General features: G+C 36.5%; 1 protein-coding gene across 1 annotated transcript in view; it reads right to left on the reverse strand.

The window, feature by feature from the left end:
- Positions 1-20,635, reverse strand: part of LOC137927289 (serine-rich adhesin for platelets) — a 64,762-nt gene that overhangs the window by 23,971 nt on the left and 20,156 nt on the right. The window contains exon 2 of the mRNA XM_068771073.1: positions 3,851-3,948. Coding sequence (XP_068627174.1) covers positions 3,851-3,948 — 98 coding nt within the window. The remainder of the gene's footprint in view (positions 1-3,850; positions 3,949-20,635) is intronic.

Below are 20,635 nucleotides of genomic sequence, written 5' to 3' on the forward strand. Positions count from 1 at the left end.
GCGTTATGGACAGCTGATATTGCGCAGAGCGGGTATACGCTATGCCCCTCCCCCGCGCCCCGGACCTAGTGCCTGCGCCGAGCGTGCATATACGCAGAACCCCAACTCAACCGAACTCCTCCTTCATACATACAGGCTCTGGGATGCGGGAGTTTAGGGTGGGGGCCCTAAACTCCCACTAGCTTCGGCGACTCTGAGGCGGACGATGGTTCGACGTGGTCTCGTACCATCGTGATAGCACCACGAGGGTTTCGGGGGTAGCGTATCCACGCATACGGGACGGGCTATCGAAAAATAGCACGGCGCGAGGGAAGACTGCGTGGCGATCCCTGACCGGGAGATACCACGGTCCCCCGTTTAGTGCAGAGGGCGACCACGGGGGGGGGGGGAGTTTAGTGGGTAGGAATCTCACATACCCCTGTCCTCCCCCCAGAGGCAGGGCATCTTGAATACCGGAAGATTTCCCCCACCGAAACAAAAAAAAAGGCAGGCGCGGGGAAACCGTAACCAAGGGCACTCTCTCGCACACGATACTCCGTAAAAAAGCATAGTTACTTTGTGTGAAAATTAGTGTAAATACTTAGTTGTTGTATTTTTGTGTATATTTAAAGTCAATAAAAGTGTTTGTTTACTTTGTCGTACTGCTTGTTACTTTCGGAGCTAGCCCCCCGTGTCATTTTACAGTTCGTGAAATATCTATGTGTAAAGTTCCTATGTGGAACAAAGACTGAGGCGCATGTTGCTCTTTCATTAGATATATTTCTCTTACGCAAAATAAAATAGATCCACAGAGAATAACTGGTTAAAAGTGTAAAAGCTGTATTAGTAGTGGCTATTTAACTGTATCACTGTATAGTTCACGGATCATTCCGTTTTGTGAACTCATGTCAGACGAAGCTATAAGTCTTATGAATGGCAGCATTAACACGTTTGAAACAATACAATAACTTTCGCTGTCAATTAGTATTCGGTACACTCTAACCAAAAATCCAATGTTTTCTAATAGAGATAAGAAAAGTCTAGCAATGTATTAAAATGTTAAAATCCAAACAAATCTATGATATCAAAAATTAAAGATAAAGATTTGAAAATAAATATACCTAGCCACCTAAGAGTAAAAAGATGAGGAAAGGAAGGCGATGAAAGCAAGAAGGGATGAAAGAACAATAAAACTCTGAAAAAATTATGTGTAAATAAAGTCCCTGTCTCAAAACTAGATAGCGGGTACGAGAGGCTTCCAATAGCGGGGGCCATTAAAAAAATGTTTTCAGATCTTATAAATCATAATATAGAAAGAAAAAGTATTTTCAACGTTCTGATTGCCAATTTATTTAAATTTATTATTATTTGCATGTCGTATACCTATAGAAAAATAAATTAATATAACATATTTCAAAGTGACTACTTGATTGGAGATAATATAAATTAAGTTTTTGGTACCAAAAGTGCTATACATTCATCACTTCAAAGCTAGTTTACCTATAGTCAATCACCTATAAACTGATTGTAATTTTAACTTCAGAAGTTATTTCGACACACCGTTGGCAATCGATCGAAACATCGTTCGGCTCTCTTACGCGCCGTCAAATCGAAAGCCAAAGCCAAGATCTTGCGTCTAAACATTACTTTAAATATTTTTTTTTGGTCATAGAGAAATCATCATCATCATCATCTGCCTCGCCTGATGTTAAGCGATGACCAGGTCTACGAGGTACACGGCTAGAAGATACCTATCCACTCTTGAAGACTTCCAAGTTATATCCAAATGAAAACAACAACCTCGGTAGGTTGTTTCATTCCTTGGTCGTTCGTTCTATAAAAATGATAACAAAACGCTTAGTGCTGGTTGAAGGGATTTCAACCGTGTATAGATGTGAATCTGTGTGTTTTGATGGAAAAAAAAAATACAAAAAATAAGTCCTATTGCTTCGCACACGTCAATGGCATATATATAAAACTAGATGACAATGTAATGTAACGTATGTAATGAAATAACTATTTCGCAAATAACACAAGCTGTACTGTATTATACGGCCGTTAAAATAAGATAATCTTCACGGTACGTGAGACCAATTCGGACTCTTAACTCCTCTAGCGCCACCGGAATCTGTTCCTTAAACAATAGAATGCCTATATTACCTTACATTTGGTAGCCTAAATAATACCGCGCGAATCGGACACGCCCAATTGTAAAACTTCGATTACAAAATCGGAAGTCAAGGAGACTGCAGTCCTTATCTACTAGCGAGCTGTGCATCGATTGTTCGCTTATCGCGAATCTCGCAATTGTTAACATCACGCGATACCGCGGCGCAATGGAACGTGCCGCTTGTATCGGATCGCTAATTGCCACCGCATCTCCAAAACTTTATCACCTCATTATGTATTCAATCACGCACGCGCTCTTTTAAACAAATCAATCAATTTGCAGATATAATGCAAGCTGATACACACACAGAGTGGACAGACGAAAGAAGGCTATTCTAGAAATTTCTCTACGAGATCTAATAAAGAATGTGTTCCATCTGAGAACAAAAGTAATCGACATAGTCCATATAGACAAGTTGAAGTAGCAGTGGTCTACCCACTGACTACTATCCACTACCCACTGGTCCAGTGCTCGGCAACCGGTGTGCCTTGGCACACTGGTGTCAGATCACTGTAAAATTAATAAATTTAAATTTTACAATGTTTTACTACACATGTTTTGTATTTGAGACTGGCACATCACGTTCACTCTTCTTTCGAATTAAGCTTTCGTTGTGCCGCGAAATTCTAGGAGAGATTTTAGTGTGCTGTAAATGAGAAAAGGTTGCGAAGCACTGCTACTTCAACTCGTCTATCTACATAGCTAGCAGAATAAACCTAAAGTCTCTAAAGCGGAAACTTCGGACAGGCTTACGTTGCATGGGCCCTCCACTTACAAGGCCTGATCAAAAAACACGGTTAATGATATTTTATACATGGAACTACTGTATCTTTGTTCCGAAGTAATACGTTCTATAGTCTGATTCATTGAGTTAGTCTAAATTTGAATTTCCGATTGGTCTATCAGCTTTTACAGCGAGAAGAGTGAAACTTAAAAAAAATTGTTGATTCTTAATACAATATTTATGCACCAAAACTTAAATACACATATCCCCCGATTTACACGGTACTTGTTTTACACGGTTTTCACAAAAAATTTGAATCAATTGTCAATAACCGATTATATTACCATCTCTCATAGTGTAAACATTTCTGCTTTAAACATCGAATCGGCACAAATTACTTCGAGTGATGAAAGTGAATTCGAACCTTCGATTCCTAAAAAAAGAATGAGAGTAATTTCTGACAGTGATAAAGGATAATAAAACACTTTTGTTTTATTTTTTTTCTTTTGTTTTTATTGTAATTAAATAAAAACAGTGTTTCCGTTTAACTTGTCAATGCATTTTATTTTTATTTCTGTGTACACCTAAAAATATTGAAAAAAATCAACTGTTAAATAGCAAAATTATGCGTTTTCTGCGAGTTTTTCGATTTACACGGTTTTTTTGATTTGAAAATTTTTAATTTTCGATTTACACGTTTTTCAGTTCAGGGTAGGTTCACGTATCTACCGTGTAAATCGGGGGATAGGTGTACTTTTGACAATTACGTGTGTGAAAATAAATTTTAAAATTCCAAATGAAAATCACACCCAGTCAGGGTTTAGGAAAGCAAGCTTTTCGATTTACACGTTTTTCTTAAGAACGTATCTACCGTGTAAATCAGGGGATAGGTGTATAGGTGTACATATATCAAATATAGATAGACTTATTAGATAGATAGACAGACACATTTTAGATATGTCTGCAGTTCCTCTCACCCGTATCTGCTGCAGCACGGAGTCGATGGGCGGCGTGCGGTGCCGCCGGCAAGCCTCCAGATACTCGGCCGCGAGCTGCGCTCTCGTCGTCGGCGGAACTGCGGACGAAACAACCTCGTTAAACAAACCCCATGTATATCATGTGCACAGTAATACAACAGAACAGATGGTCGTCGATTGGAGAACATAAGTAAGAAAAGGACCAATATTAAGCCTGCGTTAGACGCATGCTGCTTTTAACCTGCCCAACTAGAACACTGTGTTCAGCAGTGAACTCTTACCACTGAAATGGTGATGATGATGTTAAAAATTATAACCAATCCTCCAAAGAGGTGAATGTAAAGATCATTTGCTCTCAATTAATGTATAGTAAGTAAGAAAAGAACTAATATATAGCCACTTCCGAACATGCAGTGGTAGTCGTGCAACAAAGTGCACCGCCCGCCAGCCCGCTGATAAATGCGTATGCGGCAAACAATGCGAATCAAACAACCGCCACCGATAAATTACTCAACACGTGTTTCACCCCTCCATGGGGCATCTTCAGGAGTTATGTTACACCGATTAGTGCCAAACACAGAGTCTGACACACAGAATTTTTATATTAGGTGCGAAAACGCCCTCAGAATTTTTATATTAGGTTCAAATTTGGTCTGCAAAAATATGACCATATTTCTAAATTTCGCAATAATCTCAAGTGGTTGGCTACTCGACTTCGCCGGAGTGCCCGCATCCTTTCCTTTCTCTGTAGTGTCTTGTTCAACCCGCTTACTTACTCTTGAGTTAAATCGAAATATTTTTTCTTACGTGCCTTACATAAGTTTCGCTTAGATCATAAGACAACTTGAAATTGATTATGGCTGCTCATTCTACTATATTTATGGATAAATCTTTTACTGTTGTCACTGTCAGGTTGTGGAATGAGCTACCAGAACAGCCAGATGCGTTAAATCGCTGACAGCATTTAAGAAAATGGTAACAGCACTTCTTTGGCCTCCAGAATATGATATTATATTACATAATATCATATCCTATTTTAGAGGCATCTGTTATTTATTAGTATTAATGTAGTACATTTTCCACGTAAACTCATATATATATATATATGTGTGTGTATAGTAATGTATGTATTTGTGTGTACGTACACCCTACATTGCCCGCTAAAAACCAATAGTTCGTCAATGAAGTGCATGCAGTGCACGTTAGCATGATGCTGGCGCCGTATTGGCTCATAAAATTTTTTCGGTAGCCATCACGCGCCGGCGCGAGACCGGCCCCTCACCGCACACGCCGCGTTAAAACAACATTAAAAATATCTGAAGTTCATTCTAAATGATATCCATTTGTTTTAAAACGTAAAAGGTTCAAGTCAGCTATCAATAGTCGTGCACTGTTCTTTCTGGTAAGATTTATTCGAACTGCAGGGTATACAGCTAGTAATATATAGTAATATAAATCACATAGATCACAACTGGCTTTCAATTCATCTCACAAAGAAGAAATGCATACATGTACAAATGGTTTATTACTGCACGTACATTTCTACAACATAAAACTCTAGTGTGGCGACGTATGGAACGCGATAGGGAATTATTGAATGCATCCTTATCCGACTGGCGTCTGCTCCACTCGAAGTGTGGGTCACTGGGTCGGCGTGAGGTCATCTGATCACGTCTGCCAGAATACCCTACACAGCACGTCTGAAGCTGATAACTATGTCCTCGTCACACACATTTACTAAATTTTTATATTCATTCAATAGACAGTGCACATGGAAATGCTTTAATATTTATTTATATATAGTATTAACTTTTTTAAGGTTCTGGTAAAACAACGAAGCACAGCGTAGAACGACCTCCTATAAAACGAATAGATGACAGCGTTTACGATTTTTCTTTATTTAGATAATAATATTTCATATTGATCGCACACGATAAAATGGATGCGATTAAATAACAAATTATTGTTATAAAAATAATAATCAAATAAGTAAAAAAAAAATTCATACTCATATTATAAAATTGTGTGATTTTATAGAATTTCACAATCATCTAAATATTTTTTTCTGAACCCCATTATTGGAGACCTCTTGTATACCCCTATCTAGTATTGGACAGGGAATTTCATTCAATATATAGTCATTTAATATTTAGTCGTCTGTTATACGTCGTAATATCTTCCATCATCAATTATGCTACAATTCTCTAACATTCCTCTCCAAACCATGTTCCTTCCATACATCGCCTCTCTTCCTTCACCTCGCTCCTCAATCATCACATGTACTGTTATGTTTTAGGGATCCCGGCAAGTAATGTCGTTTCTGTCGACATGTTTTACATGAAAACCGATTGATTTGTTACCGCTCCGGCATTAAAAATTTGTATACTAGATGGCAAAAGGTAGTTGATAACAAAGAAGAACATATTGTTGGTTAGAAATAAAAACTTAAGTAAGAAAAGGACCAATATATAGCAATATATAGCTAGCAAAATAACTGAATCCATTAGAAATAAAAACTTGTTAAAAATGCAGTCGTGTGAATTTTACTTAAGAAAGCGACATTACATTAAAGTCCCTGTAATGTATAAGAAATTCCAAAGATTTGTCTTTTTAGGTTGTAGATTCTATATCCATGCCCCGAGGTTGAAACTATAAGAGCCGAAAATATAAAAAAAAAATAATAGGCTAATATATTTCACAGATTACTGCCTTTGCTTTTATTAATACCATGCTGTTTAATACATTATTTCTATTTTTTTTACACGCCTAAATAATATCCAAATGACACCAACGTCGCTCTACACAAGTACAACACACCAGACATCACAATACGTTTACATATATTAACATAACATATTATTTACGCGCCAAAATTTAAATACATATATAAAAACAGTGACAGACACATTATAAATACAAGTAAAAAAAAACTCGTATCGCATGGATTTCGTTTTCAAAGTTAACAAATCATTCATATGCCTTAGTGTACGCATGTATAATAAAGTTCCATAAGATATCTTTGGCCATGCTAATCTTAGTTTTAAGTCTAGAATTATTAGTATTTTTTTAACCCTCAATAACCTAGAGTTTCAATTTTGATACCAATCTTTTAAACCGAATGTTCACATTACTATTAGTTTTTTTTTATAGGTTGGCTGTACGTATTTTACTGTTGTATAATATTCTTTCCAACGAAATTTTAAAAAAAAATCTATTTTTCCCTTCATCTACACCCTCAAGCAAACACAGTAATGTGAAAAAAAAATCACTTTTGTAAATCAGGCTACTAAGGGTTAAATAAATCTTATAAGATTCACGAGCTTTTAGTTGATCGTAATGTGTGGAATTTGGTTTGTTGATTCAAATACATGTTACATATTACAATGTTAAATTGAGCTAAAAAAAAAGCAGTTGTTGAGTTTTTTGACTGTCTCTTATCAGCGGATTATATTCGTTCCGAATCAATGGTAGTTTATTATTTATGATATTAATTGGTTTATTGCATTACGAGGTCTAAAAGACCCCAAGACTTTTGTTTTATACGACGAACAAAATCCTAATAGCAATATCGTAATTTTTAGAAAATGTTGACACACATTCGCTGCATGTGTTAAAATAATTCAAGATTCAAATTTGCCACACAACTACCACCACCACTGTCCCACAACAGGGGCAACAAAAAAAGTGCATGTAAAGGCCCACTCGAATAGAGATATTTCGATTTTTTTTCTTCATTAACTTGGTTGATATTATACTATACATATCATTAAATATTTAAAAAGTGCAACTGTTGAGATTCTACAGATTTTTCGCAACAGAACAACATTCACAGCCTGTGATAGCTTAATACTTATATACAAATGCCTACTTCAACAAAATAGTTGCGAATTTAAACAAAAAAATATACACGAAAGATACATATAGCATCGAACCCGCGACCTTCTGATAAAGGGTCATGACCTATCTAGACAGTACGCAAACTACACTGCATCCAGTTTAACCTCGTCGACCCCTATATCCCGTTTAAAGAGACATACAATAACCCCTGAACTATCCCGTGTCAATGTTTACAATGCCAAATACCTCTGATCAATTGCTTTGCTTGTTCACAAAATGTCTACTAGACATCCATTTTAACGAAACAAATTCTTTATTCGACTTTACATGAATTGCATCTCTTATTGACGTCAAGTTGAATGAATATTTAATGGATTCAGGCGTTACATTGCGGAAGTCCATCCTAAATAAGAAAGGACCAATATCTAGCCACCTCCGCACATGCAGCATGCTAAACACCGAGTCAACTCAACTGACTCGGTGTTTAGCACTAATCTGTGTAACAACTCCTGAAGATGCCCCGTGGAGGGATGAAACACGTGTTGAGTGAATTTACGGTGGCGGTTGTGTAGTTGGCATTGTCTGTCGCATGCGCATTTACGAGCGGGCTGGCGGGCGGTGCACTTTCATGCACGACAACCACTGCATGTGCGGAGGTGGCTAGATATTGGTCCTTTCTTATTTAAGTTGAATGAACCTCCTGTAGCGATGTATTTTTTCTTAATTATTTAATTTAATAAACATTGAAATATATTCACACATTCCCACGGTGTGTTAACTTCTATGAAGTCATTTAAGGTGTAACCTGACAATTGTTTTAAAATCTAACAATGGAAGTTTTTATACATTTTACTAATCAACAATATTCGTTCTATTATTAGGTACAATTAATCCTGTGTTTGTAAAAGAAAAATATATAGCCTTCTACTTAGTATTCCTACGAAAAAAAACTATCAAAGCAATGAAGGAAAACATTCTAAGAAATCATGTCCTGCAAGCAAATATTTTATCTGAGGAAATATAGCCTGTCTTTCGTGGATAATTTATAACACGCCAAAAAATATTCTCGACAAATTTTATACCTATAAGAGACGATCACTTATATACAGGGCGAGTACTGTGCTAAAAGGAGTTTAAAACTTAACTCTTTCTGTGCAAAATATAAAGGATGTTTCATTAGAGGCGAAAAAGCCTTTATATAGGTATATGTATAATAATACATACGACTGCCTGATATTGATTTCCTGTAAATTTCTAACTGTAGTGAAGTTTAGTGTTAAAAACTTAAAGTAAAAACACGTGTTAATTTTATAAACATATATAATAATTTTTTTTACTTCATAGGTACTTTTATAAATGATGTAAATGTTTTGATATTATAAGATGTGTGTATGATGTAAGTAAATAGGTACTATCAGTGGATGTGTTGAGATCCACTATCGTGAACCCCCATTTTCATTTCATGGACCGCCAAATTTTTTTTCGCTGACGTAGACCCCTTGCAGGTTGTCATAGACCCCTAGGGGTCGATATAGACCACTTTGGGAATCACTGTTTTTAACAAACAAAACTAAAGAACTGTTTTTCATTTTAACAATAATTATGAATAGACTAGGATTAGACTAGACTCATCTCGAATAATATTAAATTAATAAATTTACATGAGATCATAAGCTTTGTCAGAACTTTGACTCCGAGGACGGAGCAATGTCAAAGACAGAACTGTACGGTAAACATTCGAGCAGATGCAATGCGTCCGGACAAAGATTGCAGTGGGAATGCCTTTATTTAACCCTTAAATGCATGACTTATTTACACTTTCAAGAAATATATATCTTGCAGATAAGTACACTACAATGCAGGGAAAAATAGAAAAACATGTTTATGTCATGTTTTTTATGCTTATTTATTTAAAATACCTTATGTTGCAGATATAAAACACTATGCATATACTGTGCACTAGTTCACTGTTCAAAGTGGCAGTGGCAATTTTTCATCATTATGCATTTAAGTGTTAAGATAAACTAAAAGTGATGGACAGTTCAGCTGACGACTATTAACCCCTATGTTTCAGACAAAACAATGCCTGGAATTATTAAAAACAAACTGAATCTGTGATGTAATTCAAAATATTTATATTCATATAGGCATTTATACACTTTTGAATCTTCAATTATTTCAACATAAGCGATAAGCTACTATTGGTTCTGAATGATGATTTGCTGGGAAAAACAGCTGCGCTTTTTAATTACATTCAACATTGTAATATAGTTCCTGCAGCTGTAGTCGTGCAATGAAAACCTCACTGCACGACTACTGCTGCATAGCGAAAGTAGCTATACATTAGTCCCTTTCTTACTTAAAAACTGTAGAATGCTGTTATAAGCTATATAAATAATGTACTTTCAATATTTCGTTTAAAACTAAGAAATGCAAGGTCTTAGATATCTTGTGAAACTTTACAATATACGCATACACTTTTGGAAACCAATATATTTTTATATCTTATATTTATCATGTATCTGTAACTTTTTTATACAATTATTAATTTTTGGCGCATAAACAGTGTGTTATTAACACTAATCATACTTGTGACTTATTTGTACCACAACGGGTCAAAACACTCGACTTTCTGTTTCCTACTTAGACGTATGAAATATGGTTGTAGGGGAAGAAATAAAAATAAAAATTTATAATAATTAAACAAAAAAGTACATTGACCATTTCTATTACAAACGCAAAATGTGCAATATCAAAAAGTTGATACATGTATTTTCAATGTAAAAGTCCAAAATGGGTCATTTGACCCGTTGTGGTATGTTTAGTGTTTAACGTGTAATGAGAAGCAACCATTTGAATACCGATTTCATCTCTAGCTAATCTCTAGCTTAAGTAAGTTATCGGTGGCACTGTCCTACCCCTGCTCCCCCCCCCCCAATAAATTACCGCAGAACAAAATGCTATGAAACTAAACTGAACATATACACAGGAGCTGCTCTAGCTCGTGTAGCGCTCGTGTGCTATGAAACTCTGGCGCCCTCTAGACCTGACCCCTCCCTCCCGCGGCTGTCACTATTAACTTTGCCGTCGTAACATGAAAGTTTTTTCATATTCCAACAAGCTATTTTATAAGTAGGTATAGCTTACAGTATTTTTCTTCTTATGACGGCAGAATAACACTCATTGTTTTTATGCCTGTAGCTCATCTCTGTTGCCGCTACTTCCCCTGAGACGGCGGCGCTCGTGTGCATTGCACACACTGCACTATAGGTTAAGCAACCCATGCATATACATTTGATCATCGATATATATTTTCAATAAAACAGGTAGGATTCACTGACCCAGGCATCACAACAGTCAGCGAAGTCAGGTGATCTGTAGACTCATTATTTTCTCTTCAACTAACAAAAAGCATTTACCTCGCGGCCCGGTTCCGGGTAACGCATTAGATCATCTGCGAGCACATAATCATTGCGAGCAATTACTGCCAATTAAACATTCGCAGTAATCCATCAGACCATTTGCGTTCAGTAATGAGGCGTGCGTCGCTCGCAACTACGTACATGTGTAATTGCACAAGTTTTTAACCTCTTGCACTCGACTACCGAGGTATTTCAATTGTATCTCTAAACTTTAGAACAGTGATTCCCAAAGTAGTCTATGTCGATCCCTAGGGGTCTATAACAACCTGCAAAGGGTCTACGTAAGCGAAAAAAAAATTTGGGGGTCCATGAAATGAAAATGGGGGTCCACGATAGTGAATCTCAACACATACACTGATAGTACCTATTTACTTACATCATACTGTCTTATAATATCAAAACATTTACATTATTTATAAAAGTACCTATGAAGTGAAAAAAATTGTTTATTTAATGTTACGTGTATTTTACATAACAGGTACAAAATTTAATTTTGAGTAGTTTTAATTTAAATTCAATTAATAAATCTATAAATTAACATGTGTTTTTACGTTAAGTTTTTAACACTAAACTTCACTACAGTTAGAAATTTACAGGAAATCAATATCAGGTAAGTGGGGGGTCTACCCAACACGGAAAAACATGGCAAGGGGTCTACGACACAAAAAAGTTTGGGGAACTCTACTTTAGATGATGAAAATAATTAAATAAAATAATAACACATTGGAAACTTGAAGTTGTAGTGGGCAGGCTACATAACATGTAGATTGCCCACTAACACTCCAACTAACAGATGACCGCTGAGGCCTTCAGGTTCTAGAGCGTCCACGGACGTCACGATCTCTTACGTGCATACAAGTTGAACAGATTCAGTTTTCAACTGGTCCTATTGATGATCTATGGCTTTTGTCCGGCCTTGACTATCATACGGCTGAAATATCATTATTACGGCAACGGATAGGCTTTCATGCTCTTTTTTCCTCAGCCTCCTCCTTGTTGCGCTTTCCTAAGATGCGGTGATTTCAATAAAATGAATTCACCAAACATAAACAATGACATTACTACACCAGAAAAGTAGAACACATCGTGGTGCATGCAATAATGTACTGGTCCCTTATTCGCAAGAGAGGAGGGAGTGTGAGATGGACCTGGACAAAAGCGTGGAAAGTGCATTCCCATTAGAATGCCTAATGGGAAATAAAAAAAATGAAAAATGAGTAATTACAAAATAAAATAGAAATGCCGAGAAGATGAAATTGTAAATAACTGTGATACTAAACATAGTGGCGAAGGAAGAGAGACGATATATGTAATGATTGTGAACGAAAGGAAAGAGGGGAAGATAATGAGAAGACTGAAAGAGGATATAGTGGGAAAGATTGTGAAGAACGAGAGAATAGAATGCGAATTAAGAAGTGTGATGAAAAACTCTTTGATATAAAAGTACCAACCATAGCTTTTAGATTGGTAAACAAGAAGCCTCTAAAAATGAGTACCATTAAATAAATTGTCCAAAAAATACAGTACATTTTGAATAATATCTCGACCAGATTAAAGCTAAACAGGCTGGATTTAATTCTCATAATTTATCGGCAATTTAAAAATAAAAATACGCATAAAAATATGCAAAGTAGAGTCGGAAAGCGGGTCTGTGTCAAGGATTTCAACCCTGACATGAGCGGAGCGGTCGCCGCGCCGTCTGCTCAGGCGCAGCGCCACGCCAAGGCCACGCCCACTCACACGGGCTGTGTGTTTCACTGCCATTCATACAGACGACACTAACAATAAACTCATAACTAACGACCATAAGGGTCCCTTATTGGATTACGTAATTTGAAATTTCATTTTTCAAAATCCCTCGCCCCCTTATAGTCCACTAAGACAAGTTTTTAACGCTTCCTTACAAATATTTTTTTGGATTTATTATATTCTATGACTATGCAAACATGACAGTACATTTTTAAGTAATGAATCTTCGGTTAGAGACTTTCCTTCCATATTTTATTTTTGTAAAAAATATTCGTATCATCTATAAATAAATAAAAACTTATTTATTACATAACTGCATGGATTTATGTAGTTTAATATATAAATGTATCTTACTTTTAATAACAATAGTTTATAAGAGTGTCTATTTATGTCTTCAAACTGTGTATATATTTGGCGATTATATATGTACACCTATCCCCCGATTTACACGGTACTTGTTTTACACGTTTTCGCTTTTACACGGTTTTCCAAATAAGTATTTTTTTTTAATAACCGATTTTATTACCATCTCTCATAATGTAAATATTTCTGCTTTAAACATCGAATCGGCACAAATAACTTCGAGTGATGAAAGTGAATTCGAACCTTTGATTCCGAAAAAAATAATGAGAGTAATTTATTTTTTGTTATTCTGTTTAATGTATATTGTAATTAAATAAAATAAAAAAAAAATTCCGTAATATATTAAATATTTTAATTTGTCAACGCATTTTATTTTTATTTCTGTTACACCTAAAAATATTGAAAAAAAAATCACAACTGTTAAATAGCAAAATTATGCGTTTTCTGCGAGTTTTTCGATTTACACGGTTTTCTCAGGAACGTATCTACCGTGTAAATCGGGGGATAGGTATACTTTTGACAATTATGTATGTGAAAATAAATTTTAAAATATGTCTAAATGAAAAACTCATTTGAGTCAGGGTTTAGGAAGCGTATCGATTCGACTTTGTGCCTGAACGATAATGACATTCCGTACATTCTCGTGCCTTGGTGCCTCGTCAGTCCAAGAGTCGGCACACGCCAGAACGCCGCTCATGCGTCACCCGGCCGAGATTGACGCGAGAGTGTCACCGTATCCAAATTTGGCAATGCCTACGTCCGTTTTCATAAGCAAAGGGCAATACACTTGTACTCCAACTATTTCATTTCAAATTATTTTTCACGAGTACATTCACAAGAAAAAGGTTTAAAGATGCGAATGTATAGCTCACTTGTCAGCAAAGATCTTTAAACACCTATTGCCACTCAGCTCTGCATATAGACTCTTGAAGTATGTTATTAATATATTTCTTTCTATAAATATGCGACAGAACAATGACTTCTGCCAGTACAAAGTTTAACAATTTAATAATATTCGTGATGAACAATTTAATCTAGCTATAAATATTGTTAAGGTAAATAATCCTATTTTGTCGTGTATTATATAAAAAAATATTATAATATATCAATATAGAGGGTGATTGTGTAGCTCATTCATCATGTCAAACATTCAAAGGTTTAAATCTTTTTTTAATCAACCTTTTCGAAGTGAATTTATTTTTTCTATAACAATGTGACACGCCAATAACATCAAACAATACAATTTGCAAGGCCTGCGTTTCTCAAATACTACAGGGACATAATTGAGGACGTAATAAAAAACAGTATTGGGAAATAAAACAGGTCGGGTAGGCATGTATAAAACAGAAGTAAATTAAAATAAAAATATAAAAAGATTTGTAAATAAATTATTGTATACTATATATAGATAAAGATTATAAATAAATGCATTTTAAAAAAACTTTTAAGTTAAACGGTTTTTTGATACCCATATTGTGGTGGTTGTGGAAAAATATGTACCTTGTCCGCCATATTTGAACGGCGTCCATCTTGAATTTTAAATTTTGACATAATCATCGTGTTTTACTAGTGCAGCCCTTTCATTTGATACCCATATTGAGGAGGTTAAGGAAAAATATGTAATCCGCCATTTTGTAACGGCGGTCATCTTAGATTTATAATGCTATTGATTTTATTATATTGTATTGTCATCTTAATTAAATGTGTGTACCAAATTTCAGATCAATCTGACAACGGGAAGGTGCTTAAATTTCAATTTCTAATTTTGACCCAAATAAATAAACAAATTCCGTACGGGTCGAAATAAATAAAACTTTAAAAATAAATTAAACAGCATATTAAAAATGTGAAATCCTGTCCAAAACCACAGAAGGGTGTACGGGTCAAAAACAAACAATATTTAATTTTAATATGTAGTAATACGAATTTTAAAAACGGTTATTTTCTGACTATATTATTATTACGTTATTCCATTGACCATCCTTGATTTACAACAAACTAGATATATACCCTAACCTCTTTATAGCTGTTACACATATAACTAATCATCCTGTATAACATATACCTGATAAATCAAGTCGCAGAGATCATAAATTTTCAATTTTCTGGTTTTATTATTATATTGCGTATGTACTGTACTCGGTTGCGGATTTATTGCAAAAAGCGAAAGGCACAGGATGTCCTTGCATCAACTATATACGATACAGTTGCTATATTTACATTAGCTTCGTGTATCGCTTTATCAATCCAGACACTCATTACAAGGGTAAAGACATCTATGGGTGATATACCAAAAAAATATAAACACGAGAAACATCTCATAAATCGCAATACAGCAAAAAATTGTTCAACCCTTAGCGGGTAACGGTACATCTCAAGTGGCGTGGGGTCGTGGGAGCGTGTTATTGGTTCAGCGGATCTTTGTTTTTATAACAAAAAACTTGCAACGTTACAATAGGTGATCACAGGTATTATGGTACGCAGAAGACGCTGCTGTTCATCCTATGAAAACTTATTTGTGATCAGTGGCATTCTTACATAATTAATGCACAGAATGTGAATTATTTAGAATTGTATCTCGGGAATAGAACTCGCGACCTACGATTGCAAGTGTTAATCCTTTATATTGCTTCCTGTATACAGTAATACCCCGCATTATGCGACCCCGTTATACGCGGTTTCATTATAACGCGAATTGCAAATTTCGCGCTCAAATGCCTCGAATGACGCGAAAGAGTGCGTATAAATATAAAGTAATCATCAACTTCTCTATGGTGTCTTGACCATCTGTCAAACAATTAAAAACAGTGTTGGGTGTTATGAAATTATTTTACAAGAACGTAAACAAAACGTTACCCAAAAGACAATAGATGTATTTTTCCGTAAAAAATAAGAGTATGTGTTGCATAAAGTGTTCCTAGAATTAAAGTGATTGATTAAAATGATTTGTATTTTTTTTGTAATAATTTTTGACTATGTTTAATCATAAACCTCGTTATACGCGAATTTCAGTTAACGCGTTTTTTTGGGACGTATTACTGTATTTACATATAACATGCGATATATTTAAATATCACCACGTAATTTAAAAAAACTCCTGGGTATAACACAATGTTTCTTTTATTTTATGTAATGTATACTTCTATTATTATTTTAATGTTTTATATTTTCATTTGTTACCTTATAGAATAAATACGACAAAGACACTAATTGTGAACGAAACGTGTTTAAACAAAGTGTTTGTAAGTACTTTTGGAAAATATACGACAACACTAAGAAAAACAAGATGGCGGCGGCCAATGACAAGTATATTATAGTTAAGGCGGCAGGCAACAATTATAACACGTTGTATGGCAAGTGTTATATTAACGGCAGCGGACAATTGTTAACCCACGCATAATTTGTCCGCGAAAAACAGTAAATTGTAAAGTGGCCATATATTCTTATTACGTAAAACTCATATAAAATTAAACGTAGAATTCACTTATAAGAATAGATTAATAAAAACATGTAAATAGCTTAAGAAATTAATAAGTGTAATATAAATAACAGTTAATACTAAAGGAATATTAGAAAATAAGCAAAATAATTAGAAACTTAATTGTAACAGAGCCGACGGTGGGGGGTTTTAGTCAGTAAAAGTCTGACACTGCCTGGGCTCTCCATTCCCAGGCGTCCATTTGAGGATCCCCCCCCCCCCCGTCTATAAATTGTAATTTAGTAAATATAGGCTCTGACTATGTTAGAAGAACACTTTGTAATAATAAACTTAAAAAAAAAACTCATATAAATTAACCTAATGGTACTGATTGCAGTAGGTCCCTACTTAGGAATAGATTCCGCATCTTTTTTAATTATATCTAATTCCTAAATGTGCTTTGTTTTGTATGCATTCAGACATTAGACCACATGTCCCAAAACAAACATTACCTTTATAACTAAAAAATATAACATATGTATATTATATGGCACGGATGAGGCCTTCATACTGCAGAGCTTGCCCTTCCGTGGTCTCGGAAGGGCAAACGCAGAAGTAGACCGTTCACCCACAAGGTGAACAAACCGAACTTATCATTATCATCGTAACCAACCGTTGGAAATGGGGGTGAATTATGTCCAGCTGTGGATGATTTACGGTAGCAATGACAATGATGGTTCTCGACTCATGACAGAACTTTTTACCTTATTTTTATTTATATATCCTATTAGATGTATTTTTTATATTTATAGTGCACAATAGATTACTAGATTCCCTTGGGAACCTATGAGCTAGGCCTTCAGCTCTTTGCCACCAAACCACCTGAAGATGCAATTATCGTCAACGGGCCAACGGCAAAAAAAATGTCGAAGCATCAATGGAAATTAGCATAGAAATACAAGTGTAACGAGTTGTAATTAGTCTTGTCAGCTTTATAAATAACATCGTATGACTCGCGGGGCGGTGCGGTGCGGGGCGGGGAGGGAAGGGGGTGGGCGCGTGGGCGGCCGCGCGACCACGTGACCGAACGCACAGACGGTTTGGCGACGCGATTGTGCCGTTCGAACTTCACGTACCCTTGCTTGAATGGGTTCGCGAACTTTAAATAATAGATGCGTTGAGAGTGTTCCAATAACTGTTATATATTTATTTATACACCTTGTATATATTATATTGTATAACTGCATATTTAATGCCGAAATTACTTTGCAGGGATAAATTAATGTTTCAAAACTTATTATAAATATTACTTATCTGTTTAACAATACAGTTAGCGGCACTGATACGAGTTTTGGGGTTTTTTACCTGACTTACACTGCTACCCTATTGGCATTTACATATTCTGCGGGTGGGACAAGGCAAGGCGCTGAGGGCGCATAGCGTAAAAGCTCTTTTAAGGTAGCGAAACTCGAGGGTTTCCTGAGTAGCATCAGGTCATTCGGCTATGTACTACTATGTCACTGAATTGAGAGGCCGCCGAGCTTTTAGATCATTTCGACGAACGCTTCGTAGAGTGACTAGGTACAGAGATCCCTCCTACGAGAGTACCACGGTATGGGCCGACATTTTTGATAATACCCGTTTAACGTTTTACTCAAGGGCGCCCAATAAGTCCGAACCTGACTTGGTCGGTTACTATATACGTGGCTAACGTCACTACCACTTCGGAAAGTGTTAGCGTTCAAAGTGGCGGAACAAACTCCAGCGACGTTTTTTATATATAGAATGATCGGGGGTTTGCGACACCTGTGACCCACAAACTGACCTCAACTCCGATGAGCCCGGTTGGTTTTCAAGCGGCTGTGAAGTTTTTGTACTATTCCCGTCCCCCCCCCCCCCCGTCTTAAGGTGGTCGGATCGTGCCGGAACACAAGCGGGTATCTAGGTTACAAAATATCGCGACGTTTGAATGTACCAGGAGTAATTATTTTGGCGGCAACTTCACCCAACGAGATTGTGTGTTGAGCAGCAGAGTAAATGAAATCAATCGATGCCCGTTTTAAGATTTGTGCGAAGTTTTGTTGCGCACGTGTTTTAACACGCGCCTAAAACTTTTGGACACTATATTTACACTAGTGATATTAAAAGTTTTAAAATTAAATTTCCTCGATGTATAACGACTGGAAATAACGAATGAAAAAGAGCCTTAAGGGAGATATTAACCCTTTCGATACTGCAGTACAATAGTGTGTCAGGACTAAAATTGAAATTATATTTAATTCTTACTTCAGGCGCGTGAATGTACTTACTTGTGCCAATTGGCAATAAACATATAATTTTCACTAAGATTTAAGGAGTGTTAAGACTAAATTGGGACCATTCAAACCAAACTGCTTATAAATTAGAAAAGGACCAATATTTAGCCACTTCCGCACATGCAGTGGTAGTCGTGCAATGAAATGCACCGCCCGCCAGCCCGCTGATAAATGCGCATGCGGCAAACAATGCGAATCACACAACTGCCACCGTTAAATCACTCAACACGTGTTTCACCCCTCCACGGGGCATCTTCAGGAGCTATGTTACACCGATTAGTGCCATTTTTGTAAATTAGCAGTCTCTCATCACAGTTCAGTGGGACGTTATGTCCCAACAGTCCAAATGTTCGATGGGACATATATATATGTACCTACAGTATCGTAAGGGTTAAAAGAATCACTAGCGCAGAGCGACTTAGAGAATCTATTCCGTAGACAAATCTCTTCCGCGTTGTATCGCGCGACGACACGTTATCAGTGGTGTTTACATTGGCGTGGAAAACAACCGGCGGGGCGCCTGATAAGCCACGCGGGTCACTGTCAACTGCCGGCACTGCTCAAAGGCGACCGGAGACTGCTGTCAACTGAACACGGGCTGCATACTCGAAGACCTGGCATTCGTATTTATAGACCATAGTACTGTAAGAGTGGTCGTAGTACTGTAGCTTCTTGTTCTTCGGTAGCTTCTTGTTCTTCGGTTGCTTCTTAATCTTCAGTTGCCTCTTGATCTGTTGACCGCACCTCCGCTAGCCCTTATAATGAGCGCGGAGACTCTCAACAGCGCGATGCAGATTTTCGTTGCGTCTACTGTGGCGTCATCTGTCATTTATCTGTTTCTGTTCCTTCGGCTCGCCAGTCTCATGCGGCTCCATGAAGGTTTTTTGGACAAAGATTATTTGTTCAATTATTTCAAACAACGTACTAATATGTCAGACATTTTTTTTAAAAACTTGATGAAATCCAAACACTGACCATTATTAACCGCCGAAACGGTTAACTGGTAGAGAATGCCTTCAACACTAAGTTCGCCGTTATACATAGAATATATAAAGTGTTTTAAATTATTAAAATAAATAAATATTAACTAACTATCATTTCATAGATTACTGACAAGTGTTGGTACTAATCGTTCGCCATATTTTAGAAAAGTATCAAAAGGAAAGTAAGATAAATATGTCAAATTCATATATATTTATGTTTTCAATAAACAAAAATTGCTGGGATCATCAAAGAGGTTGGATACCCCTACTTTGGTATGCCGTGGGTGTTCAAACTTAGAAACTAGTTATTTAGAGCAGACAAACAAAGTTAAGTGATTTGTTGGTGTGTATATCTAATGGAATCAGGCGTTACTTCGCGGAAGTCCATCCTAAGTAAGAAAAGGACCAATATTTAGCCACTTCCGCACATGCAGTGGTAGTCGTGCAACGAAATGCACCGCCCGCCAGCTCGCTGATAAATGCGTACGCGGCAAACAATGCGAATCACACAACCGCCAACACCAAATCACTCAACACATGTTTCACCCGTCCACGGGGCATCTTCAGGAGTTATGTTACACCGATTAGTGCCAAACACAGAGTTGTTGGTGTGTATATCCACCATGGTTGCACAGACTTATTAAGACTAGGGGCCACTCGGGCAAATGAACTGATGGCGGGCCGGCCGCCAGAAGTAT

Source organism: Battus philenor, unplaced genomic scaffold, assembly GCF_028537555.1.
Source record: "Battus philenor isolate CCGP_79_NKW_IND1 unplaced genomic scaffold, ilBatPhil1.0.hap1 SCAF_30, whole genome shotgun sequence".
In the NCBI taxonomy this organism is placed as follows: Eukaryota; Metazoa; Arthropoda; class Insecta; order Lepidoptera; family Papilionidae; genus Battus; species Battus philenor.